The following is a 21,024-nucleotide window of genomic DNA, read 5'->3' on the forward strand; positions in this document are numbered from 1 at the left end:
ACATTATTTCATCATATGGCATGTTTTTACAACATGCTGAAAAATCACATTTTTTTTTCTACATAGTATAGTATGGCCAAAATTCATGATGATGATGATTTCTTTTCCCACAGTGTGGTCAAAAATGGCGAAAAAAACGTCATAGTTTAGTATGTGGTCAAAAATGGTGAAAAAACGTCATAGTATAGGATGTGGTCAAAAATGGTGAAAAAATGTCATAGTTTAGTGTGTCGTCAAAGAGCTTGAAAAAACGTCATAGTTTAGTATGTGGTGAAAAATGGCGAAAAAACGTCATAGTTTAGTATGTGGTCAAAGATGGTGAAAAAACGTCACTTTAGTATGTGGTCAAAGATGGTGAAAAAATGTCATAGTTTAGTATGTGGTCAAAAATGGTGAATAAAAACGTCATAGTATGTGGTCAAAAATGGTGAAAAAATGTCATAGTTTAGTATGTCGTCAAAAATGGCCCAAAAACGTCATAGTTAAGTATGTGTTCAAAAATGGCCAAATACATCATAGTTTAGTATGTGGTCAAAAATGATGAAAAAATGTCATAGTTTAGTATGTGGTCAAAAATGTCACCAAAACCTCTTAATTTAATATGTGGACAAAAATGTCACAAAAACGTCATAGTTCAGTATGTGTTCAAAAATGGCCAAATACGTCATAGTTTAGTATGTGGTCAAAAATGATGAAAAAATGTCATAGTTTAGTATGTGGTCAAAAATGTCACCAAAACCTCTTAATTTAATATGTGGACAAAAATGTCACAAAAACGTCATAGTTCAGTATGTGTTCAAAAATGGCCAAAAAACATCATAGTTTAGTATGTGGTCAAAAATGTCACCAAAACATCATAGTTCAGTAAGTGGTCAAAAATGTCACCAAAACCTCTTAATTTAGTATGTGGTCAAAAAAAAAAATAATTTTACAGACTGTACCATTAATTTATTTTTTACTTTCTATACTATCACTTTTTTCCAAACTGTAATACAACAGTTGTTTGTTTTTTTTTTTACATACTATGGCATTTAAAAAAAAAATCTCACAAGATGTAATGCTTGTCTTGTTTTTCAATATTTTGTCTAATTTTTATTCTACCGATTATAATCCTGTCTTGGTTTGTTGCTTTCTATGTTGTCTTTGTGATAATATATAAAGTTTGCTTTCAAATGTGTAATGCACATGTGAAATGTATAAATAAAGTTGATTTTATTTGATTCCGTCTATTGGTATTTTTATAAACAAACTATACTGTAACATTTTTATAACATACTATGCTTTGAGGTTTTTTTTTTACATACTATACCGTGGTATTTTTTAACATACTATATTATGGTAGTTTTTTATCATATATTTTACTATTAGCGTTTTTTATAACATACAATGTTGTGGTATTTTTACACACTATATACTGATTTTATGATCTTAACCTCCGCTATAATGTGACATTCATTTGACAAACAACACTATGACAGTTTGTAAGCATTGTCCATTTTATTCATTTGTTTCTAACAGTTTTTCCTCGAATAACGACGAGAATGATGACTGAAATACCTCCTAAATCTCTCAACTCGTAAAAAAAAAAATCCAACCAGAATTGCTCAAAGAATAGTTTCCTCTTAATGAACCGGTTTCTAGGTGCTTTTTGTTCCTGTTACGTCATTTCCCACTGCAATATTAAGTCCTACACCTCTATGGAAACAGAACAATCATGACAAGAAAGACAGTGGTCTTTTATGTTTACTGTAACAAAGCTCTAATGCCATAATTCACACAAAATATATAAGAAAAGTAGAATTTCTTTCTTTTGTTGATCTTACAAAACGTGAAAATACCTGGTAAGATATGTCAAACATTTTCCAAGTGCTCACAGGTTTTACCAATACTGTGGGTAAATTTGGTGGCTCTGCATGTTGTAGATCTCCTATTTGACAAAGTCCATTTGCATTTTTACAACTTCTACAAACACTACTGCACCTATTTGACCATGCTAGAATGTATCTTCAAACATGCTGCATTTATTTTAGCCATCAAGTGGTTGTTTTTGGTGAATTTTTAAATGAGACAAACAAAATAAAATAATTTTTACTAAATAATATGATTTTAAGCTTATATTTGGTTCATTTTCTGAATGGAAATGAACATTGCATATGATCAGTCCAAGGACAGTCAGAAAGCAGAAAATCCAATGATTCTATTTTAACAGTTTCTGGCTCTGATAAATGATGCAGTTTTGGCATTTTTTAAAAAAATTAAATAGCACTGCTTTCATACCTACTAGTGGGTTTTGGGGTAAAGAAGGTTAAAGACAAAATTAGCTTTTGGGCTGCACAGCTGTCAACAATAACCTGTGCATGGCCTGAGAGGCATAGCCAAAACCAAAAACACGCTTTTCTTTCAAAAATAGTGCTCTGCTGCATGGTAGATTATTTTCAGTGTAAAAAATAAGTAAAGACAACTAACATTAGTGTATCAATGTTCACCAGTATCAAAAACACTGAGACAGGCCAGAAAAAGGATTTGAAAAAGTCCTGCCATGGATATTACAGCTTTTTTTTTTTTTTTTTTTTAAATGCCTTAACATACAGCTTGGAATAGTTGCTTTGGCACCTTGTTTCTGAACAGACAAGTGGGAAAGCATGTAAACATATGCATAAATGAGGCAGATAACGCTCTCCTGTTGTGACCTTTGGATTCAGTAAATCAAACGGAAATGCTGTGAGCAGCCAGCTCAGACATCAAACAATTTCATATTGGCACCAAAGAATAAATATGTATTCACTCGGGCCAAGCTGAGACCCAGAAAGCATGTCTGACACGGGGTGCTTTGCGCTGATTTATTGACAAAAATATCAAAAGCTGAGTGATGGAGGCGCACCGAGAACATGACCTGAGGGGCAATGAGCTGCAAAACAAATAGAAACGTAAAGAACTATCTGCTTTGTAGACAAACTCTGTTCCAAGCTGTGATTTTCTATTCTTGTCCAAATGTGCTGCCAAGGTAATGCCTGGGTAATTTTTCTCCCTTTCCTCAAGACCAGCCCATGGAAAATATGATAAATAATCAATCCCGCTGGTCACATGTGGAGGCAGGCCTGGTGAGTTACGGAAAGTCTATGGAAATATGGCTGAAAGTATTGATCGAGGCGAGAGCCAAAAGCAAGAGAGAAAGGAAAACAACCGCAATACACTTCACACTTCATCTGACGCGTACAGGGACCAGCATGCAAATGAAATATAGAAAATAGTCTCACCGTTGAAAAAATTGCATCAAACAGAACTCTGGTGAGACCATCAGACTCTTTCTCCCTTATTTCCTTCATCATGTACAATTTGTTCCTTGATAGATATAGAACATTTGTACTGTACTGTTTTATTTTCCCCATATCATGTTTTTGTTGTGGCCTGAAATAGGGAAATTGATTGAAAATTTAGTTGTCTTGTACATCAGATGTAATTTTCTAATCATGATTCACAGCTCTTTCAAGATACAGAAGTGTTTTTTATTTTAATCAAGTTATAAAATCCCAATTAACTCACTAAATTCCCTTTTTATATTTCAGCTGAATCCATATAAAGTCACAAATGATTTTTCTTTTATTGTCACGTTTCTGGTCATTCGCTCATATTCCTGAAATTAAATGATTTACGGTGGTACAGTTTGCTCACGTCTACCGGCAGAAAAATTTACGAGCTCTTCAGAAGCTTATCTTCTTGTATTCATGTAGTGGAACGGATTCTCAGCAAACCTTCAAGGTTCATCATAAAATTTATACCAAAAAAGAAACTTGCTGAAATATTGTGTGCCCTGAATACAGCTACTTTTCAGCAACTTTTCCATTTTTAACCCCTTCTTTTGTGAACTCAATTTTCATAATTTCAGGACTAACTTTCCTCCATTGATTCTAACGTTAAACTTAATTTTCTTGACAATAGACTGAGAGAAATCCCATTAGCAGTTTGGTTAACACCATGTCCCCCAAAATGCAACAACAATGGGGTGAAATCTTGCAGTATAAACTGTCTGGAACTTACAACAAATAGCTTAATTGAAGTTTTTATGAGATTATATGTTAAAGTTAATGGGTTAAGCCTGAAAGGTTTAAGGGGAACACTCAGGCAGGTTGATGAATCCGCTATCCTGTAAGAAAAACGTTACATTTGATCCCTGGAGTTATTAAATGAGAACATGATTCTCTGTTCAGGACTGTGGAGAGTTGTGAAATCTGCGTGGAACACTGCAGAGTAAAGTTGCATACAGATCTGCATACAGACTTTTTAAATGTTAAAAAAGTGCAATGAAGTGGGAAGAGGTGTAGTTGAATTTCTGCAATCAGAAAGTTTCTATTTGTGTAAAATACTTTCTACTTACATACTATGTGCCCATGATTGGAAGCATTTGTGAGTGGTAAACCTGTGAGGAATCATGAACTCCTATTGGTTGAGTGGGTGCATTAAGGAGGTGGGGTCTTTGGGGGCAACATTAATTCCTTTACAACTAAACTGCATTCTCAACATTTACATCTCATTTTCTGCTGTTATTTGTTATATATCACAAATACATTTCTAATCGACATTTTACTACCAGTTATTGTATTGCTTTCCAACTGTCGCCCCTGGTTCAGTCGACCTATCACATATTAGATGGGGGCGGGACTAATTTTCTGTATTGTAGGTGTTGTATAGCAAGTGTGTATTATATAAAGGAAGAAAATGTAAGATCAGACTGTTATTCTATTCAACATTAGTCTTGCGTAACTTGCATAGCCTCACTCATTTTAATGTTACAAAAGGAAAACTTATAGTTCTCAGTGTTATAAAAGAACACAACTACCATTTGAATGAGTAGGTGGAGGAGGATATTTTCTATTTGACAAAATACTCAAAGCTGAATTATAACCCAAACTCAGAATCAAGGCTGATGACTTTGCACAGGCACCTTTTATGTACAGTACTCAGTTTTGCCATGAGCTACCATTTATAACTTTGTCATAGTTGTCCATTAATACAAAAGCTATTGCTGGTCGTCTTTAGTTGGTATTTTTGAAACACAACAGTAGATCATTTTGCTTTGACCTAGTAAACTTGAAAACAAGGTTTAAGCTTGCTGTTGAACTTAGTATTGTAGTATGTATATTACTGATTCTGAAGTAGCTAATTGGCAGGTGTAGGTTTCAGATACAACACAAACGTCTCTGTTCTTTTTGCCATCTGTATTTCAAAAGTCTCCCTTATGTTAAGGTGTTGTCAGTCACTAATGCAGCCACCTGAACGGAACAAGGAGTCAAGGCTTAGGCAGAGAATTGAAGCTATTACGTTAATTATACAGCTTGAGACAGGCAAGGCATTCTAATGGTGTTTTACACAAAAGACATGCTTTCAATTGCATGTCTGCTAATGTACAGGGCTGTTGAACAATGGCATCAAGAGGGAAACACCGAGAATATCGCCAATACTGCTCTTCTTTCTCCTTAAAATCACCTAAGTGCTCTGATACTACGTGATTAAACTGAAATAATGATGTGAAACAGTGGGACCTGTAGAGCGTCAGTTTGGAGCGTCTCCGATGTAGGTCAGGCTTGCTTTCTGTCCCACAGTGCTGCAAATGGTTTCATGCTGTAAAGCGATTTTCACTGATTGTTGACAACTGCTAAACTGTTGTGAAATTTTCTGTAAAATGATTAGACTTTCTTTACTTTTTGAAACCGTCTACCAGATATCCAGCAAAGCCACTGTGCTTCGGAACCCACAGGACCATTTACCTCCACTTTGTTTTTGCCCAACATTTAATGAAAACAGCCCTCATGCTGCGCTTAACCTCTGCTGGTTGTTATTGGGTGGAATAGTCTCTGATAAGGCCGAGTGCTGCAACAAACTGTTTCTTTTAGCTTGGAGGTGTTTGCCTCAGACCTTAAATCATGACATGGTGCAGTCTGTCATGTAGCCTGAGGTGGAGTTTCACTGAAGGATGTAGTCAGATTGTTTTTTTTTTTCTTCTCTGTGCTTTTCACACAGAGTGCATCCGTACAGAATCTCTGTTCTACATCCAGCACTTTCACTGCCTTGAAGATCTGTGAAAATGAAGGACACTGGATGCTTTGAAGTTGGTGTATGCCGCACATGTTCTAGCCTACTTGTTGACCATGATCATGGGTTGAACAAGGAATGTTTCACTTGATATTACATGCATAAAATAAATCTAATTAAACATGGATGTGATTGCTTATGCTACCACTTTTCACAAAATTATTTGAAGCACAATGAACCATGATTTTTCTTTTAGCCAATTAACAACATTATATAACTCTTCCAGCTGGGACCACTATTGGAGAGGTTTCACCAATCATACCTGCTTAATGATTGTACTAATATTGGCAATAAATGCCAAAAACTTAATTTCGATTTTTTTTCCTCATAAAGTATGCCTCTGATATTTTTAAAGCTCCTATTGGTGCCAATCACAGGAAAAAAAATCTGTCTCATTGGAGTAGACACAGACAAGGAAACTTTTTGACCAAATTTACAACATCATATAACTTAGTAGTATTATTCTATCAAAGTAGAGTTGTACCAGTGAAGACCATATGTACATTAAAAAATAATAAACTGTAAAATTACAGGACTGTAGCTGCATTATTTTTCGGCTATGGCACTTCAAACATAGATCGGTGGGAAGAAAATGACAGAAATATTAACATGACCCCACTTTTAAGAATTTTTGACTCAGAAATGCATAACACCTGAGACCAAACATTTTATACGTGTCACTTAATAACTTAGACATGTACAGAGAAAAAAAGACAAATATGAGACAGTCAGGCGTGAACTTTTTAAAAATTTGGTGAACTGAGGTGGAATGACTCATGCAGAAGGATGTCTCATGACCATATCATTTTTTTTCTACATTTCCGTAGACCAGTGCCTACGATTTCTGCACCACTAAACTCTCAAATGTGGATTTCACTTTGGAATGAGGGATTTATGTCCTGAATCACATCTGTAGTGTGTTTCTATGTAACTGTCGATTGGCTCTTCTTGATGGAAGTTGATAAAGTCCTGCGCTAACTTTCTTGACCACCTGAGGATAAAATTGTTTCTGTTTGACCATATCTATTGCATTAATGGATGAGCATCATGGTCATTAAATGTGCGCTGTTAAACACAATCTCCAACCTTATTTACTGATGTCTTACCTGAAGATCAAAATCACTTCATTCACTGTTCTTACTGAAACCAGAAATTTGAGCAACCTTTGTGACTGAAGCTCCTGCCATCTGTGCCCCAACAATAAACTCTCTTGCCCTCTTGATACAAAATCAGGATCAGTTGGTCCTGCTCAGCTTTTTTATCCATACCACAGAGCATGACTAGACGTTAATCACTTAATTCTACCACTTAAGCATTAAGAATGTTTTTTCTCCTGATTATTCAGGTTTTCCTTTAATTTGTCATAACAGCTATATCTAAGTGACAAAGTGTCAACCTGAAAAAGACACATTTTGACCAAACAAGGCGGTTTCATGCAACACTGACTTCCAAAGACTTCCACAGAGGAGAGGCATAAATAACAATGAGTCCTAGAACTTACTGCCACCATTGGCTTGTGCAGCGGCGCTTACAATATCCTACCTCTTGCTGTCCTTCAGGAGTTCACCCCCTCTCCACCAGGAGACTGTGGCTCTGGGGGAAGCATGGGGACGACACTCCAACACCACCTCACCCCCCCTCTGGATCACTGTGGACTTCTTCACGGGCCGCCGGGTGAAATCAGGCGGTGAGGCTGGGGAAGAGGCCCATGTTGAGGTCATTTGTCTCGGTTTGTGGAGAGGCAACGGTTGTACATCAGCCAAAATGTCAAGTGCATCACCAGCAATTATGGAAATTATATTTCACCACCAGGCTGGCTTATTGTATGAAATAATTATGGAAATGATGAGCAAGGCTATGGCTCAGTGAGGAGCTAGTACAGCTTGTTTTTCCTTATTTGCTTTCAGATAGGAAGCCCTTTCATTTCACCAACAGCACAGTTGTCAGACTGTATGTCTGCCTTGCTTCTGGTTCACCTCATTGTAAAGGACACAATTCAAACAAAACTGCTTACCTACAACCTTGAGCTCAGCGCTAGCATAGACAGATCCATGTTCGTTCTCTGCCACACACTGATACATCCCAGAGTCCAACAGACTGATCTTGGATATGGTCAGTCTACCAGCTTCCACATGCATCCTCCCCTGAAAACACAAAACACATCTTTCAAAGAAATTTGGGCAGTATCATTTAGATTTTTTGTGTGTAAATCACATGTTTTTGAATTTCAAATATAATTTTTTTTCATATCGCCGTACCTCTGTAATTAGTGGCTGACCATTCTTCAACCATCTATATGTAGGCCTAGGCTTACCGATGGCTTTACATTCCCACTGCAGGTTTGCATCAATCGCCATATGGGCATCTTTCAGCGTTTGGACCCACTGTAGATGTTCAACATCTGCAGAAACGGCCAATGAATTTAAATATTTGTGGGGTGATATTTCACAATGAAACGGCAAATTAAGGCAGAGAAACAGAAGTTAGAGAAAGTAAACAAATACATTCTCTTAGAAGAAGTGAGTCTTCCTGGTTTTTGAAGGGATGCTGTTGACTGATTACAGTTTTGTAATTTATTCCACCAAAGCAGCACACAGGAAAAGAATTAGGATTGGGACTCCCTGCCATCCAAGGTTGGCAGGATTAGCTGTTCATTTGCATATTGTAATGAAAGAAAATGCCAATTCAGGTACGTGAGTGCTGTGCTAGTGGCTACTCAGAGGTCAAGCATTAGTGACTTGAACAACAGCAACAGGCAGGAAGCGGTGAATAATCAAAGGACGGCATGAAATGAGCTGTCTTTGACTGATTATAGGTCTGACATGATGCATTGCGGACCATTTGCAGAGGTTTTCCTGTGTTTCCGTTAGGGTGTACAGAGCGAGCGATGATGGCGCCTGTCGAAGAAGTTGAGCAGTCAGACAGGACCGGATCTTTCTGATGTTATACAGATGAAGGCAAAATGAGAGATACAACATTGAAAAGTTGGTTTGTCATCAATCATGATGGCTTGAGTTCAAACATATTTTGTCAGGAACAGATACAGCTATAAAAGTAGTGCCGTTACAATAGTCAAAGTCAAAGTCAAAATCAGCTTTATTGTCAATTCTTCAATATGTACATGACATATCAAGAATCGAAATTTCGTTACTCTCTCTTCGTGCAACAGTAGACATTAAATAAAGACTTAGAAAATGAGACATTAAAGGGCAAAAAGAACAAAGGAAGCAAAATTAGAGCCAAGCAACAACTAAGAACTAAGTAAAGCAGAACTGAGTGAAATGTAAACATGACCATGAGATAAAATGACAGATTTAGTGCAGAATACTCAGAACAGTGCAAATAAGTAACAGTCCAAGAAGTGCAAATATGATAAGATGATGTAATTCTGGGAATCATTACTATCTTTTAACGTAACTAGAAACCAGTCAAGTTGTAGTTTATATCTGTCTGTCCAGACTTGACCTTTGACCCTTTGGATATACAACTTTATCACTTCATAATGTCATCCTATTATACATTTGTGTGAAATGTAGTTATAACTAGTCTCTAGATACTTCAGTTATGGATGGAAACGTGTATTGACTTTCACAGTGACCCCAAACTTCATCCTTGAGTCCACTTAGACCCCGTGCAAGATATAATGTAGTTCCCTCCAGGCATTTCTGATATGCCATGTTCACAAGAATGGGATGTACGGATGGACAAACAACACGAACACAAACTGCCTCCGGCTACAGCTGTCAGTGGAATGGAAGCCTAACAAACCCTGAATGGGATCATCTTTAAAAAGCAACTGAAAAGATTTGTAATGAATCATAGACTCATTTATGACTTCTGACTCATAACAGGATTTTAGACCGCAAGAATACAACTGGGACTTTTATTTTATTGCCTTTTATGTAAAGTACATGTAGTTGTAATAATCATTTTATTCACTTCTGATTCGCATAATCACATGAAACTGTTTAAATTTTGTGCAATAATGAACCCACAGCGGACCTTTGATAGCTATGTCAAATCAACAATCAACTCCACATTCTGCTATCTGGGGACTCCTGTCCATCCAGGGCTTGTCTGAGCTTTTATCGCCAGCAGGTTCTGCTATTGAAATGTTTTTTTGATCAGCTTCAGCTCATTTAGAATGCTGCTGCACTCAGCACACTATAAAATAAGAGTTTGATACATCTCTTACTGAATGAACCCTCTCAGGTAAATGATCATTGCTCCAGTTCTGCAGTTCAAAGTTACTAAATGCTACATCTCAAACTTTGCGAATATACAAACCTCGGCCAGCTGGATTTGTTCCCCACTGCCGTCAGTTGAACCTCATGCTCTAATTATTTCCAACTAATTTATTTTGCAGTTTTATACTTTTATTTTCTTTTAAATGGTTTTCAGAATTTGATTGACTCATTTTTTTAACTGGCTCTCCTGCTTAAATGCTATCTCCTTTTAAGTACATTCTGTAAAGCACATTGATTTATGTGTGAATACCATTTACAACTTTGAGTTTAGCAACACTGATTTTGAACTACATGCCTCAGGATCCAAGCAGCAGGTGCACACTAAAGATTTACATAATACAAAAAAATTCCAAACCTAATTTGGAGACTGATACTCATCCTTTTCTTATCATTGCATACAGCAGACAAGTGCAGGTGAGACAGTGACTCATCTCTGCTGTTGTGAATATTCATTAAGGACAGGACTTTCCTAAAACATACAAGTGACTCATTCCATAGCTTGAAGGCATTCCTTTTGATTCCCTGAAGGCGGTAGAACTATCCTAAATTAGATGTGATCTCCTCTTCTACTTCAAGCAACTCATTTAAAAAAATATCAGCATGATGGGAAAGATTTCAAATGTGATCACAACAAAGCGAAGATGATAAACAAAATTATGTTTAACTTTTCCTGCAGATTATCTCGGCTTTATAAATTTGTTTTATATTGAGAAAATATTTCTTTAGGCAGGCCGAATAATAGAGCATTTTTCACCATCAAATTCAATTACTAAATAATTTTCCAAGCTCTGGATAATAAATATTGCTGAAACATAAAGAAAAAGGCGAGCAATTATCTCCATTAAACAAGAAGCAAAATGTTAAATTTTTTCTTACTTTGGAATATAAGTTGCCCTCTGGCAGCATTTCGTCCTCTGCTGTTTTCAGCTACACACTCGTACACGCCGGCATCCTCTGGGCGAAAATATGGAATTTCCAGAACCCCACTGGAGTGGTTGATTTTAATCTTGCCAGGGAGTGGATTTCCATCAGCTCTTCTCCATGAGATGGAAGGCACAGGGCTGCAGAGGTCACAACACAAAAGGTCACAGCAGCCACATGCTCCTGCTCACACTGACTGCTTGTTGTAATAGAGGAAGTTATTTCAACGTGCTGCTTGTGACACTTACTTTCCTAAGGCGAAGCATTCCAGTTTCACCGATGATCCTTTGGAGACATGAAGGGTGTCGGGAAACTGAACCTCGATCTTTGGCTCGTATTCACCCATCACTGCTGCACAGACAAAAACAGCAAATTACACCAGTCAAAAGACAATACAATGGCACTCCTGAAATTTACACTGGATGTACGAGCTGTTGTGTAGATGACACTGGCATGAAGCAAGTGTATGTGTTGACGCCATATACAACAGAGGTTGGCTTAGCGGATGGATGAGATTGGATTACACATCCCCCTCAGCTCAAATCTGAAATGATACACATAAATGGTCCTAATGGGGTTTAGTATGGGTAGCAAACTCCTGTGTGTGGCTGCATGCATTTTTGTCTGTGAAAACTACATTTCTCTTTATGCAAATATGTGCCCTCATGCAGATAGTGAGGGTTTCTTTTTCCTACGTGACGCCACATAGTTCAGAGGTTTTGGGACGGTGGTGAAAAAACCTCGCTCGGACGGAAGAGCAAAAACAGCGTTACGCTGGAGACAAGCGATTTATCTCGTAGCCCTTCCCTGCCCTTCCTCCGACAGCAGGCGTCAGGTCAGCGCGCAAGATAAGCGGGAGGCGGAGTGAGGATGCCTACCGTCCCTCCGCACCACCACGGGGGTCGGAGAGCTGAACACTGTGGAGTTGGTCATCATGTTTCTCACTGCACATGTGTAGTTTCCTGCATCGGAGGCTTCAACTTTGGCTATGTACAAGTTGCCTGTCTTCTGAGAGATGAAACGACGGGCGTCCTGTTGCAGGAAGCTGCGCTGTCCGTTGAAAACCCATGAATATTTGATCTCTGAAAAACAAACAAACAAAAAAAAAAAACAGGTTATGAATTGTGGATATTAAGACATGAAAGAGACTGTACTATATAATATACATATGAGTAGAGGTATTATAGCAAGTGCATTTTAAGATATTTTATTTCTCTGCCAAAAATAAAGATCTAAAATTACTTGAAAGGATAATGGTAGCGATATTCAATATTTTTCTTTTTGTCAGCAAATCCCAAGAAAACAACCAATGAACTGAACCTATGCATCCAAAACTTGTCTATTTAAAGGCTCAGTGACATGGTAGAGTGTTCTAAGAGTTGCTAGGTGAAGAGGATGTGTGGGCGGGATGTTAATTATAAGAGGGAGTTGATCAAATTATTCAGATTTTATTGTTTTTCCAGATGACAGACAAACACACACCTATGTAAACTTTTACTATGATATTGCTCTACTATCTACTATGAAACACAAGCAAATGGTCAATCATGTTTTTTGTTTTTTTAATCTACTATGTGACATGGAGGGTTGGCAAGACACCCACATTTGATTTTATGCATTTCTGCATTTACTCCAAGAACAAGGTCAGTCATCAAAAGCATGTTTAAAGGAATTCATAATACATCTAAAAAAAAATATTTTTTTAAAAATTCTGACATATTAGACCTCTAAAAAGTAATAACAAAACCATCAATACATTGACATAGGATTAGAAAATGTATTTTCCAGAAACTATATATTGTTTTAAGTCGGTCCCACATGCATCCTACTAATGTAATGTAAATGTATTCAGGGGCACACACAGTGTATCATTACACAAGGAAAATAGTGCTGGACAAATGGACACTTCCTCCTGTTTGAGAAGCAAATGATTTAAAAAATAAGTTCCCACCTATTTTGCAAAATGATTTCTCCTTTATTTAAACTGAAAGCATTCATTTATGTGCCATTTTAAGATTTATGTCTTCAATAGGACTGAACTGACTCGGGACTGAGTGCCACGGGGAGGCAGGGGAAGGTAGAAAGCGTTGAGGAATGGCCTAAGGTTGTGCTGACACATATAGTAAATAACGAAGCCTCTTCATTTTGAACCAGATTGCTGTGCTGCTCCGCAAGGCTGCTGTCACCAGGGGCTAAAGCAAAACAGTGCAGAGTCAACCTGTGGAAAAGTTGAACTTGACAGTGGAACTTTTATGACAATGCAATGCAAAACCCTCCAGCAATCAAATACATGCAGTAGTACATTTCTGTTGGAGGAATGTGTTGTAACTATGTTGTAGATTTGTGTTTAATAGTTTAAATGGTGCCTTAAGCAGAGTATTTGGTTTAAATTGCTAGTTTGACAGTATTGATTTTGGTTGTTTTCATGGGATTCATTGTCTTTAAGAAGCAAAACTATAACTTTCTTTTGAGCATACACAAGATAGACCTTGCAAGATGACAAATTCAAATTGAGTGACTTTATTGTGACATATATTATGCATTTAAAAGAAAATAGTGATTCTGTTTTAACTAGACTTCTATCACATAGACAGACTAATATCAAAATAGTAAGCAGAAGAGAATGATAAGAATGTCCCTGTATAGGTGTACAACGCACACATGCAGAAAGGAGAGGGAAGAGAGAGGGGCAGAGATATCTGCAGGGACTGCACAATGAACTTGGCTATTAGTGCAGGCCTCCTGTATCAGACACATGACATTCTGCAGTCAGCCCTTTTGACTGGGCACACGGTAAAAAGTCCCACTCGCTTCCTTGAGGGAAAACAGTGAATTAAAATCATTACAAGGAAAGTCAGGGCAGAAACTGACAGACCTTTCATGATTAGGGACTATCAGAGACTGGGTCTGTTTAAGAGCTGCAGTCTCACAGCAACAGAGGACTTGCAGGCACATAATCTCATGGTCCTCTGACAGAGTTTAAACTCTCAGTGCAGCTCCTTTTAGGCTATTTACCAATTGATTGCTGGGAAAAGCTTCACATGGTTTCTTTTTTTAATAAGGTGCATCGCTGTATTCCTCAAGTGGTGCATCAACAAGCACTGAAAAAAGCTTTAAACCTTGTAGCAAAAAACAAAAAAAAAAAAACAAAGACTATTTTGCACCATTTTTTTCAATTTTACCACACCTCAAGCTAGCATTATCATGTAATGCAAATCCCATCAAATGTGTGACAATGCTGCGTTTAAGAGGAAAAATAAAGAGATGCAGGATTTTAAAGGGTGGAGGGAGGGAAGGCTGGAGGGCAAATTGCTAAAGTGTGGAATCCCACGTGGCTTCAGGATTCAGCTGGAAACAGAGAGCGGAGAAAGGCTGGTACGCTGGCGTGAAATTGTGCTGGTGGGCACCGAATGGCTGCAGGAGTGTGGACCACTTTGAGGGTCTGCTAATCAGCAGCATGCAGACACATGAGCCGACTCACAGCTGTGCCACGGGATAAACGCTCCCACGGCCACAGTAGCCACCAGCAGCCTTTATTACCCAACAGATAACCTGCCCACATCCAGGAAAAAAATAAAATAAAAAAAATGACAGTTGGGGAAGTGGAGCACAGGAGACTTTATAGATGACAGCATGGTCACAGATCATATGGGCGAGAAAAGTGAGCTCAAGGGCGAGGCTATGAACTATAGATGTGAAGCCATGGGTCTGGGCAGGTAGGACGGTGGCTGATCATAAAAAAAAAGTTCCCTGGCTGACAGATAAGGAGAAGTGAGTGGAAAACAGTGTGTCAGAGTTCGAAAAGAGGAGCAGCGGAAAGAAAAGGTGGGAAGGTATAAAAACAAAAGAGACACAGCAGTGTTACAGGGAGATAATAAGCAGCAGAGTGAGGAACAATAAAGACTGCTGAGGCAAGCAGGAGTGTGAAACTACAGCAGACAACGCAGAAGAGTTAGGACAGAGCGCTGTACCTCCGTAATGGGGTGGTGGGCCGCAGAGCAGAACCACGGCTTGACCCTCCCTCACTGACACCGTGTTCCTGGACTTCCTGCTGAAGTTCTGCAGAACTGTGGAATATGAATTCAAAAAAACCAACAACTTTTCAGGGTTTGACAGCTGCAATAACTTTACCTACCTAACATCAAGGGACAGGCTTTTCATTCTGTTGAATATATCCCTGTCTGTTCACATTGCTTACAAGTCAGACCCGACATTCGCCTGTTAATATCACAGCGTGCGCCACAGATCAGGCAGAGGGTGCACCAAAACGCCCCTCACCAATCCAGCTTTAGAGATTACTTTCACCTTTAATTAAATGCTGCTGGGCTATGTGAGAGAGAATAAACAGTGGGAAGACATATCAATCCCAAAGTCTTAGAAATACCACCGAGTCCCAACAGGGATCAAGCAAATATCAGCAGTTGACAAATCAGAACTCTACTGATTAAAAATCCCCCAAATCAAGACATGGAGTCCTCATTTCTTCATGTATCCCACTGGTGCTACAGACTGGTATGAAGAGGTAACTCACTCATTTATGTCAGGCTAATTCATAAAAAAAAAAATCCAAAAATATCTCACAGCATTTGAAAATTTGCAGTGAGCATGATCACGTTCTTCCTCAGGTTTGAAAATCTTTAAAACTTTACTGATACTGTGATTCAAATTGTGTGTTAATCAAGGGTCAGGAAATGAAAAATGTTTGTATATTAAGTGTAAATAAGAAAGTATTTTACCACACCAGCCTTTAAATGTTAGACGTAACTTTAAAGCAGTAAATTTTACTCAATAATGATGCTAACTGAAACAGTAGGATCGCTTGTAGACCGTATGTAAAAGATGGAAGTAGTGATTATGTTACCCATTGGTTTATGGACTATGACTGTGAAGCCTTGAGAAATCGCGGTCTTTCAAAACTAAATCTAACAAGCAAACTGTGGATTTGACACAGTAATAATGCGGTAGTCTGCTTTATCTTCTATTTTACTCTAATTGGGACCAGCAATGATAAAATTAACATCAAACTGGATTCAAAAAGTCTTGAAATTAATAATTGAAACCATAAATTCACTAGGAAAATGTTTACTGAGGTAACAGGGTCATTTTCTCATGGACTTCTATACAATCTGACTTCTTTTTGCAACCAGAAGAGTCACCCATTGCTGGCTGTTAGAACAAATTTAGGTTTAAGGCTTTTTCGTTACCGTTTTTGCTCCAGGTAACAGTGATGATTATAAAGCAGTCAAGCTATTGGTTGTTGAGATGTTTTAATTTGGACAAAAACGCCAGAGAGAAAGACCAGCCGGCACTGCAACAGAAAGTCAAAGGGATACTGGGATTTCCGAGTTCTGTCCCACAAGAAGGAAAACTTCATTCAAAATCCCTTTAACGTATAAAACTGCACTAAAAATCAAGCTTTGGAACAGAATGGTTGAAGATCACTGCATTTAAACAACACATTTCTCATACGTTTGCAGTTTAGCTTTGTTAAAATCAATAAGTTTTCAAAGTTATAGCTACAGTTGCAGTGGATGTTAATTTATCTCTAGAAAACAAACCCCAGGAACTCACTCTTTCATTAAAAAAACAACAAAAATGCTGTTTAATAAGCATCAACTGATTATTTTTGTAATTTTCTAAGGAAAAATGACAAAAAAACTAATTGTCTTTGAGTCTTCCATTGCATTAAATTGAATAGTTTTTGGAGTTAGATTAGTGGCCTCACAAAATAAAGCACTTGGGCTGTGGGAACCTCTGCTTAATGTTCACTATTTCCTGACATTTAATAGGACAACTAAGCCAATTGCTTCTTCACCCAGTTCATTATGGAAATAATCATTGGTTAAATCTAATCTAAATGATTTGCATTCTATTTAGTCGCACATAATATCACAAGTCAAAGGAATACAAAGCATTTCCATACATATAGGAAAATGCAAACTAAGAAATGTGCAAAAGAGTGTACTCACATGCAAACTGAACTTTAGCCTCCCTGCTGATGACGATCCCAAATGTATTGGTGGCAATGCACTGATACACTCCTCCGTGATTGATGACATGAGGGTTATTGATCAACAGGTTCCCCTCTACAAGGCTGTAGTTCAGATCTGAGTCTGTGTTTATATCTTTCCCATCCACTTTCCACCTGCAGACACAATAAATCACACTCACTATTTCTGCTGAGGGCTCCCTTCTCAGCCATGGCCAGTTATCAAGTTTGTAAACACTGAAATGAAAATTAAATTTTAATTCTGCTATTGAATACATAGAAAACATGGCACAAAGACACGCCTGCTAGCTTCTAAAGAATGACGACCCTCAAACATAAAGTCAGCTTCGTATAGGTGATGCTGCACATTGTAGTATTTACTGAATAGCTAATCAAAAAACACTTACCTATAATGCGGAGGTGGGTTTCCTTTTGCTTTGCAATTAATAAAAACCTGCTTATCACCAGTGCTCATTGGGAAAATACTGTCACTAGGCTCCTGGGTGAAGACAGGACCATGACGTGTATTCTCTGTGTCAAAAAAAGAAAACAAAACATAAAAGAACATGAGCTGTGACACTGAATTAATGCGAAAAGAAATCACTCAGCGCTCAGGATACTGTATGTAAACTCTACACCTTTTATAATTACCTGCCAACATGGCTCTTTGAGCAGATTCGGCATTTAATAAACCCTCCTGTGCACATGTCACGAGGCAGATAATACATTATGATGAGAGCGCAATTAACCAAAGATAACCCTGTAGCATATTACTAGCTGGCACATTCAGTGCAGCCTGCAAAGCAGCCATGAAGTTTATTTTTTTATTTTCCTGCCTTCAATCACAGTTAGAGCGTTTCCAGGAACAGAGGTGATTTTATTACTGTAAATACATGTCCCACATAAATACACTCAAGTGCATAATGTTACAAGGTGGAAAAGAAAAAAATTTATTTATTATTATTTCACTAATGGGTTGACCTTTCACTAAAACATAATCAGTTAACAGTAACAATGGTAGATATAAAATGACAGTAATTTGTATATGACAAGAAAATACACATTTTGATTAATAGTTAATATTTATTTTTGCTTTATGTCTTTCACAGACAGAAAAAAAACTATTTTGCAAATAAAAATTCACTATAGATCAAAATTTGGCACGGGAATGAATAACTTGGGGTTTAACTGTAACACTTACAGTGTTCACATCCCTTTACACTTCGCACACCTCATAGTCTTGTTCAAATTGATAAAACTGATTTTTTGCCATCAGCTTACAATCAGTAACTCATAATAACAAAGCAAAAACATGTTTTTTTTTTAGTTTTGGCATATTTATTTAAAACTGTTAAAATTGTGTAATCTTGTGTTCAGACCCTTTATTGGTGAACTCCAAACTGTGGTCATTTTGGTCTGGAACTTTTTTGAAGTCCACTTGTGGCAAACTGAATCGACTGGAGATAGTTTAGAAACATTCACTCTTATGAATTCTGCCACATTTCACACTTGATGGAAGGTGAAAAACCAAACCAAATAAAGTTCAAGGACCTCTTTTTAGACCTCTGTGATAATACTCTGGTGAGGCATGTATCAGGGCAAGAATATAAAACTATTTCTAAAGCCTTGAGTTTTCCCTGGAGCACAGTGAAATGGAAGAAGTTTGAAACCACCAGGACTCATCTGGCCAAACTGAGTAACTGAGCAAGTCAGGACCTAAACACAGAGGTGACCAAGAATCCAACAGTTGGTGTAACAAAGCTTCAGAAGTCCTCCACAGAGATGGAAGAACCTGCTGAAAGGGTGAGTATCTCAGCAGGATTCCATCAATCCGAATTTTAAGGTGGAGCTGCAAAAAGGAAGCCCCATCGCAGCCCACTTTGACTTTGGCAGACTGTTTTTAAAAAAGACTATGCAAGATTCTCTGGTGTGATGAGACAAAAACTGAATTTAAGCAGAATTCCAGGCTCTTTATCTGGTGAACACAAGGCAATGTTCATCACCTGCTAACACCATCAATACAATGAAGCATTGAGGTGGTAGCATCATGCTATTTGGGTCCTACTGAGCTGTCAGAATAAGAGAACATAGGGGTGCAAACCCTGGAGTGAGTAAAGGCCTAGTCATGCTTTCTGCATACGTGTCTTCATGAGTACATGTGACATAAATATTTCATCATTCACCCAAAATTTACAAGGCTTTGCACAGACCGCCCACATGAAGTCCAACATTTGTGACACACTGCAAACTTGGAAAACAAATGGTGATGAAACAAACACTTGTTTATAGGAGGGACTATTGAAGGAGATTGTTGATCCTCTATACCTTTACAATTCATTAAAAGCATTCACTGCAGGACTTCGGAGCACCTTTGGTATGTACGTGCTTTGTGGCGATGCCAAACACAGTAGGAAGTTCTAAATTCTCCAGAAACCCTGTGCTATGTCTGCTCAGTATACCTTGGGATTATGTAGCGACCCTGTGCTACAGCGTTATCCGTAAGCAGCTGCCATATGCTGTAAAAAGTGCCCCGTGTGGTTTTCTGTGATTGATATCAGGGGCAATGAAACAGTCTGTGCAGACCTATTGTAGTATGAATGTTCTAAGTCTGCACTGGTCTGTGCACATGGATGCAAAAAGCATGAATTAACCCTTACAGAAACTAAATTCAGAACTTTGGCCGCCAAAGAAACTCCTTTGCTAAAACTTTTAAACACGGTTTCATTTTGTCATCATGGGTTGTGTGGATTGTATAAATCAGCTGGTACAAATGTCTGTTTATTCATTTAAATTCAAAACTACGATACACAAAGTGTGCAAAAAAAAAGTTTTCTGAAGTGACTGTATATGCATAAAATCAAAACCACACGCTGGCCTAAGCTCTATTGCATGTCAAGAGTAATTAGAACGATTGCCAAGTGAGCCAGCTTGCTAATTCAGTTATGCTTTATTTCATCATTATTTTAATGCAAGTAGGATAACTTGGTTAAGGTGTTTACATGAGAGCTGCAACAGCCAGAGTAGCGCCTTACTCTGGTTATAATCCAATCAGCAGAAAGCCTCTAAAGCTGTTGTCTACATGCATGTTATTTGAGCATGTGTGCCTGCTCCGTCAAGCTTGTTGTTTTGGTTTGCTCCAGCCAAACTATCAATACACGGGAGTAATTAACCGATGTTGCACTAATTACTCCCGTGAAATCTAACGTTTCTTCAATAGATGCACACAGACTCACACTGGTGCCCGTCCTCCCTTTCATTTGGCAGCGGGTGCCATGAGCCAAGCTGCAAGCCAATGCTGCTCTTTAAAAAATGGTTAATTTTTCTTTCCTGTGCACTTGAGGGGATGAGACACTTTTTTTTGTGTGTTTTTTTTAATACACGTCTATAACCTTGACTAGGACAAAGAGTGCTACCTCCCACATCATCATCATCATCATCATCCTAATGAGAGTGGGAGTCTTTGCCTCAGGTAAGGGCCTTGTTTCCCCAGCCTCTGAGGGAGGTGCTTCATTTTTTACCCTGGTTGCAGTGTCCTTTAAATTAAACAAATTAATGAACCTTTAATAGTCGGGCTATTTCACCTGGGAAATAATCGGGTGGTTTATGCTCGGGAACAGACCTGCCCTGTAAACACACCAAGCGGACTGACCGAACGCACGCATGAACGCCCACACACATACAAATTACACTTAATTAGGTTTCATGGGAATGCGTGGAAATGTGAGCTCGATAGCAAGAACATGTATGTGCGGTGCAGCATGTGCATTACCCTCCGTT

The 21,024-nt window shown here is 38.1% G+C and overlaps 1 protein-coding gene across 4 annotated transcripts in view; it reads right to left on the reverse strand.

Annotated features, from left to right (window-relative positions):
• LOC111562655 (contactin-4) overlaps nt 1-21,024 on the reverse strand; it is a 136,068-nt gene that overhangs the window by 43,985 nt on the left and 71,059 nt on the right. For 3 of the 4 annotated variants that reach the window (XM_035943983.2, XM_055010937.1, XM_035943982.2), the window contains 9 exons: nt 17,655-17,778; nt 17,228-17,403; nt 15,230-15,325; nt 12,137-12,340; nt 11,507-11,609; nt 11,214-11,398; nt 8,349-8,491; nt 8,105-8,234; nt 7,633-7,783 (listed from right to left, as the gene is read on the reverse strand). In XM_035943983.2, coding sequence (XP_035799876.1) covers nt 7,633-7,783; nt 8,105-8,234; nt 8,349-8,491; nt 11,214-11,398; nt 11,507-11,609; nt 12,137-12,340; nt 15,230-15,325; nt 17,228-17,403; nt 17,655-17,778 — 1,312 coding nt within the window. The remainder of the gene's footprint in view (nt 1-7,632; nt 7,784-8,104; nt 8,235-8,348; nt 8,492-11,213; nt 11,399-11,506; nt 11,610-12,136; nt 12,341-15,229; nt 15,326-17,227; nt 17,404-17,654; nt 17,779-21,024) is intronic. The other variant, XM_055010938.1, reaches the window with a different exon arrangement.

The sequence above is a fragment of the Amphiprion ocellaris genome, chromosome 5, assembly GCF_022539595.1.
Source record: "Amphiprion ocellaris isolate individual 3 ecotype Okinawa chromosome 5, ASM2253959v1, whole genome shotgun sequence".
NCBI lineage: Eukaryota > Metazoa > Chordata > Actinopteri > Pomacentridae > Amphiprion > Amphiprion ocellaris.